The following is a 6,341-nucleotide window of genomic DNA, read 5'->3' as shown; positions in this document are numbered from 1 at the left end:
GCCACGTAGTGCTCCACATGCAGCGTGAGCGCACGGCCGGTGCCGGGCCCTAATGATCTCCCTGCCTGCGATCCCCCAGCAGATGCCCCGTGCACATCCCAGACGTCCCCTCTCCGCCGTGCCTTGCATTGAGCGTGCCCAGCAAGAGGGGCATGTCCTGACCTCACGCTCTTGAGATGGCAGCTGTCGAGAGCTTCAGCACCACCCACCCCGGCGACCCCCAGCCCGGGGACCTGATCGAGATCTTCCGGCCAGCTTACCAGCACTGGGCCCTCTACCTGGGGGACGGGTACATCATCAACGTGACACCCGTAGGTAAGGCTGGTGCAGCCCAGCAGGGTGCAGAGGGGGCTTTGGGGTGACCCAAGAGCCCTGTCTCCCTCCATGGGCTGGTGGGGGACCCTGTGTGTGTAGATGGCGTTTCCAAGAGCCAGCCAGAAACCCCTCTGAGATTTTGGAGGGGCCAGACAAGGCCTGCCTGGCTCATCCCATCCCTACCTTCCCCAGATGAAGGGCCGCCAGCCACGTTCGCCAGTGCCAAGTCAGTGTTCAGCAGAAAGGCCCGGGTGAGGATGCAGCTCCTGAAGGATGTGGTGGGAAACGACACCTACCACATCAACAACAAGTACGACGGCACCTACGCTCCCCTCCCAGTGGAGGAGATCATCCGGCGCGCTGAGTACCTCATTGACCAGGAAGTGTCCTACGACCTGCTCGGTAACAACTGCGAGCACTTCGTGACGCTGCTCCGCTACGGCGAGGGGGTCTCCGACCAGGTAAGTAACACGGGGTAAGCCCCTGCATGCCTCACAGTGCACCTCCTCGCTGCCTGGACCAGGGCACAGCATGCAAACTGCACGGGGACAGCAAAGCCCCAGGCGTGGGATCCAAACCATCGCTGCCTCTGGCCTCACCAGAGACCCTGGACCAGGAGGTTCACTATGGTCTGTCTGCACCCTGATAGTGCCTTCTTACTGAATGCCACAGCCTAAGGGTAAACGCGTGGGTGTTACCCCTTCTGCTTATTGGGCAGGTGTCTCTCATTCATTTAATTGCCTTCATTATCCCTGCCTGCTCTTCATTAGCGTGCCTGGGGGTAAAAAAAAAAAGCTCCTCATGTTTCCAGCCTGTGTTTTACTTCCCCCTTGCAGGCCAACCGAGCAATCAGTGCCATTGGGTTTGTAACAGCTGCCGCAGGCGCCTTCTCCTTGCTGGGCTTGCTCCGGAGCAGATCCAGAGAGAGACAGTACTGACGGGCTGCCGGGATGAGCTCAGAGCAGGGCAGGGGGCCCCCGGCCGGGAGGGACCCGGGACCGAGACTTACTAACAACTGTGTCGCCCTTGCTGAGAGCAGCACTAGCCTGTTTGCCACACCTGCTTTTAATTCGTTGCCTGTGATGATTTTTGTGGTAGTCTGGGAGCGCTTGCAAGCAAATTCTCCATCCTCACACCGCTGGTGCTCTGCTGAGGGCTGGTGCAGGCTTTCTACACACATCCTGCTTTTATCAACTACATCCTGTGGGCTCTTTCTGTGAATAACCTATTTTTAACCTGCTTGAAGAAACATTTTTACTTTTTTTTTTTTAAACAAAAGTAATCTAAAAGTATCGCTGAGGGTTTATTGTGTGTCCTCTAGCTGAGAGCCTGTGCAAGTGGAAAACCACAGGTTCCCAGGCCTGTGGAAGGGCAGACAAGGCACGTGCTGTGTCTCGGAGCCTGTGCCTGCAGTGCCTAAACTGAGCCGCTCCTGCAAGGGCAGGAGGTAGGAGGGAAGGGCAGGTCTTACAGGCTGTATCCCTCAGCGTTTTAAATGAGTGCTCTGGTTTTGGCATGATGGTGTTTTGCTCAGTTTTCTCCTGTCTGCAAAGCGTCCCTTTCCCTGGCTCCTCTGACTCCCTTTGGGAGCAGCAAGCCCCAGTCCAGGGGATCTGACAAAAACCCAGCTAGCTTTTTCTCTGGCAGCTGTTTGTTCCAGGTTGGGACCACTGTGCCACTGAACTTTCCCTCTTCATCCCTGTAAGTGCAGTAATTGTTGGTATTGGACCTGATCAAGCTTACTAGATGATCTTTAACCATTTTATGATTCGACTCCTTGGTCTGCCAAAGCACTGAGGTTTAAAGAAAGACCACCATGGATTGCAAGGGCAGCCGGGAGCCTTTGCCCCCCCGCAGCTGGGGCCACTGGCTCTTCAGTGACCAGAAGCTGAATTTAAGCAGTTTGTAGCCCCAGCACAAGATCAATCTTCCTCCAGCCAGCAGGAAGGCAAAGCCAGGGTCCCTGCAGTACTGTGGGTGACGTACCTGGAGAATGAGCTGTGCAGCACCTATGCCCCATCTCCAAATCTTCAGAGCCCCGCTATTTCCTTGTCACAAAGCTGACATGTGGCTCATCTTAGAATAAAACTGTTTTGGAAAAGTGTGGTTTATTACTCTTTACCAGGAGTATCTGGCTTGCACGTTTGGAACCATGCTGTTTGCAGACCACATGTAAGAAATTAAATGCTGTGTTGCTTTTGCCACAGGCAACTGCCTGGACTGTAAGAAGAGATGAGAGCAAAAGAGCTGTCTGTAAGAGGCTTGCTATTTTTGTCTGCTCTTAACATGTACATAATGGGATCAGAAGCTTTTTTTAAACATCAGTTGTTTCAATGTTTGAAATAACAAAGCCAAGACTTCTGGTCATATTTTGTAGTGCCCTCTGTTACTACATTTAAATAAAGTTCTTCTTTTTTAATAGGGGAAAACATATTCTAATAAAACTGAACCTGAATGTCCTTTTTTGCTTCCTGCAAATGTAATCGAAATGTAATCTTTCATGGCTAAACTAATTAGGTGGTTGAACAACTTGAAGATGAAAGAGCAAGTACAAGAGGGGCTCAGCTTCTTGTACCTGGCCGGCAGCCGTGTGCCAGAGCACGTTAAAACCCCTGCTTCTTGCCGTGACCTAGTTAAAGCAAGAAGCCAAGGCGTAGCTCTGCATGACACCAAACCTGGGCCAGGACCTGGCAGTGGCAGAACTGGGGGGGTCATGTGTGCGTGTGTGCAGCAGCTGTGCTGTCCTCTGCCTCTGCAAGCTTAAGTGGGGCATAGCCTCGCCAGCCTTCCCAGCCTGATCTTACAGCAATCCTTGAGCTTTAACCTTCCTTGTACTCAGAGCATTATGTCTGCAAGAACTGGCAAGGGAGAGCTGGGTGAGTACAGCATATGTGCCCTCTCACAGCTGTAATTCACTCCAGGATGCAAGAAAACGGGAATTACTTCCTCTGGGGAACTTTCTTGTAGTTCTTGGAAGCTGCAGTGTTTCATTTAACGCAGGATTTTGCAATTGTATGCATGCTCCTCTGTGCGGTCAAGATTAGGTCGCTTATTTCGGATTGCCTTCCCATCAAGCCTGGTGGGTGCATTGACAGGATTTGGTGGAGCAGTGGCTGAAACATGGAGTGAGAGTGTGGCGTGGAGCAGCAGAAGCCATCGCTTCACTGCATTCAGTATTTCTGAGCCTTTGTAGGAGATGTTGGCAAGGCCTGAGACCTGCTGTTGCCATGGTGTAGAGTCAAGGCTGTTATTTTACCAGCAGCTGAGAGAATAATCCTAGCCTGTGCTCTGGGGCACAGCCAGAGCAGGCCCAGCCTGCCCCTGAATGGATGGGTTTGTGCAGGGATTTCAAACATCTGAATCTGGTGCACATCAAAGGATGAAAACACGGGCTGTTCAGTGCAAGCTGAGGAAGCTGCCAGCACCATGCAGCCCTGCGCCCGGCCGCAGGGTCTCGCCTAGTCCTCGTCGCTGTATTTGTAGGTGGGGTTAATGTAAATCTCGTCCGTGCTTTTTGCTGCAAAGTCTTTTGCGTTTACGGGAGGCCAGTTGGGATCCCTCTGCAGCATCCTCTGCCACTTTCGGTACTGACTGTTAGGCTGCTACCCAAACCAGGCTTTAATCAGCAGCCAGAGGTGCTTGTTCTGCAGAGTGACACGGTGCAGGGTCAGTGCTGTTGCCCTTCACTGGAAGGGAGGACCGCTCGGGGACAAAAGCCATCCCTTGCTACACGTGCAACCCCCCTGAGCCCCACGGCACTGGGCGGCTGCGTGCAGTCCCCTTCGATAACACGGCTGCCAAATGCCACCTTCCTCATGCACAGGAAGGCTCTGCTCGGTTATATCAGGACAACACTGATCTCAGTCTGTTTAGCTGAAGGGGATAATCAAGGGGCAAGATTTTCCTCCTGGGGCTGTGGGACAACCAGGCACTGCTGCTCCTAGCAGGGGACAATACCTGGTGCTAGATACAGCCAGCCTTGACCCACAAAACATTTTAGGGCTTAGTCATTACTGCAATATCCAACGGCACAAGCCAGCGCAGTCTCTGGCCTGGTTGATTGTAGGACAAGAGGGAAGTGGTGGTTTCAAAATCACTGCCAAGCGCCTGACCCGCGCTGCAGTCGGCTCCCCTGTGAGCCAGGGCAGCAGGCTCCTCCTGGGCAGCTGCACTTCAGCTCGCTCCCTCTCTAAAGGCTTAAGAGATGTGGTCTAAATCATCTCTGGGGCTGCATAAAATGGATTTGACTGACAAACATTGAGTCTTAAGGAAAAAAAAAAAGGCCTGAGGGTTTATGCTTCTGCAGGAAGAGAGCATTGCTGCAAATGGGGGTAGAAAGACCTGACCAGACACCGTTTCTGTTCACCCCGGGGAACAGGCGGTAAACGAATGCACTCACCTCCATAAAAAAAGATATGCAAAAGGTGACCAAGAGCATCAGTAAGATATAAACTCTTCAGATCACAGGAGTGCAAAGAAACTGTTGGAAAAGACATGAACAGCAATTAGGTTTAAATGCCTTGCCAAGATTTGCATCTGTTCCTAATGATTTGAGAGGCTGACTAACATTTTCCCAGTGGCAAGCATGGAGGAGGCAGTAGGAAGTGACAGTATTTCCTCGTCACAGAGATCTGGGAAGGTTTGGTGCCAGGTTCCCCATGGCACGGAGCTGCCTAACTCATCTCGGCTACTTCAGCTACTGCTGAAACCCACAGATCAGGTGCCTGGGGCAGGATCCAGCGCCCAAATGCTTCTGGGGAGCTACAGCTAATGCACAGTGTGCGGCTCCTCTCCCTCTGTGTACGCCCACCCTAACGCCAGGCCTCCACCCGAATCCATCCCGTGCAGGATGGCCAGGGACAAGCCGCAGGGCTCGGCCGTTCCCGACATTGGGCAGCACAGCTGGAGGCAGCCGCCTGCCCTGTGCCCTGGCTGAGCGCCCAGGAGGGCCGAGGCAGCCACGGCCCCGCGTGAGCTCATGGTGCTCCAGGAAGGGGGGGGCTGGCACAGCGATCCCTGCCCACTCGCTTCTCTGGCCAACAAGCCTCCTCCAGCTGTGAGAGACTGAAAGAGTTAATGTCTCAAACATCGTGGTAAAACAAGTCACGGACTGCATGGCAGCAATAAACCTTAAAGGAGAGGTCAGATAACTCAGGTCACGGAGGGCGCACCGGAGGGTGCGCAGTTCCATGTTCCGATAGACCCGGCATGTATGGCCAGAGGTCATACAGAGTTTATTTGAGGAAGGGGCTCACGACCACCCCCCCAATGGCGCCTGCACAAAGGATCAGGAGCTACATAACTGCCCGAGAGGCGGGAACTAGGCTATAAAAGGCACAACTCCAAGGAGCCGTGTGCGCCCATCACCTGAGGATTGCCACGTCCGTCACCGTCATCGCGAGATCCAAGGGTGGCGATATCTCTCTCTCTCTCTCTCTCTTTCCTTTTCTTCTCTTTCCTTTTCTTCTTATAAATGCCTCAACAGAATCCACGCCGCCTGTTATTACGCTTTCCAAGTTTAAGTTGCGTGCTCCATAAAGAAAGCGTTTAATTGATCGCCTGGTGTCGTTTCACCTTAACTTAGCCCAAGGGAATCACGAAACTGCTATGACCCCGAGTCACCCAGTCTGGGTCATAACACCAGCATGCAAAACCACAATCCACCCTATTGTGCTTTTCTGTTAAGAAGAAAAGCTTAGCAAGCTACAAGCACTTTTTCTTCTCTCTGTTGCCACCCAGTCTTTAGAGGGGAGGAGGACTACCTCATCAATCCAGCCCTTGTCAGAAGGATGTTAGAGAAGTTTGAAAGAGTTGCCCAATCAGCATCAGATTAGCACATTAATTTCCAAGATGACCACAGCTGTAGCTTCTACTCTGCATGCTTAGGTAAAGGGCCAGCAAAATATGTGGCATGAAAATGAAACGCACATTCCATTTGCGCTTACCTGCATGCCGCTGTGCACAGCATCAATGTCGACAAAGAAGGGGAAGAGGCAGATCGCAAGCTGGAGGGCCAGGAGGACTGA

At 52.7% G+C, this 6,341-nt stretch overlaps 1 protein-coding gene and 1 pseudogene across 1 annotated transcript; one reads left to right on the top strand and one right to left on the bottom strand.

The window, feature by feature from the left end:
- The first annotated feature begins 84 nt into the window (after window positions 1-84).
- HRASLS (HRAS-like suppressor) lies at window positions 85-1,308 on the top strand. The gene is made up of 3 exons (XM_009334083.1): window positions 85-315; window positions 508-776; window positions 1,152-1,308. The coding sequence occupies exons 1-3, from the start codon at window positions 177-179 to the stop codon at window positions 1,251-1,253; spliced, it is 510 nt and encodes a 169-aa protein (XP_009332358.1). The 5' UTR covers window positions 85-176; the 3' UTR covers window positions 1,254-1,308.
- A 2,465-nt stretch (window positions 1,309-3,773) lies between these two features.
- The window catches only part of LOC103925392, a 31,530-nt pseudogene continuing 28,962 nt past the window's right edge, over window positions 3,774-6,341 (bottom strand).

This window comes from Pygoscelis adeliae, unplaced genomic scaffold (genome assembly GCF_000699105.1).
Source record: "Pygoscelis adeliae isolate BGI_AS28 unplaced genomic scaffold, ASM69910v1 Scaffold161, whole genome shotgun sequence".
NCBI lineage: Eukaryota > Metazoa > Chordata > Aves > Sphenisciformes > Spheniscidae > Pygoscelis > Pygoscelis adeliae.
This window is presented reverse-complemented; position numbering and strand designations above follow the sequence as displayed.

Coding starts and splice junctions, on each gene's coding strand:
- HRASLS (XM_009334083.1), top strand. CDS start 177: ATGGCAGCTGTCGAGAGCTTCAGCACCACCCACCCCGGCGACCCCCAG. Junction 316..507: donor CATCAACGTGACACCCGTAG/GTAAGGCTGGTG, acceptor TACCTTCCCCAG/ATGAAGGGCCGCCAGCCACG. Junction 777..1,151: donor GCGAGGGGGTCTCCGACCAG/GTAAGTAACACG, acceptor TCCCCCTTGCAG/GCCAACCGAGCAATCAGTGC.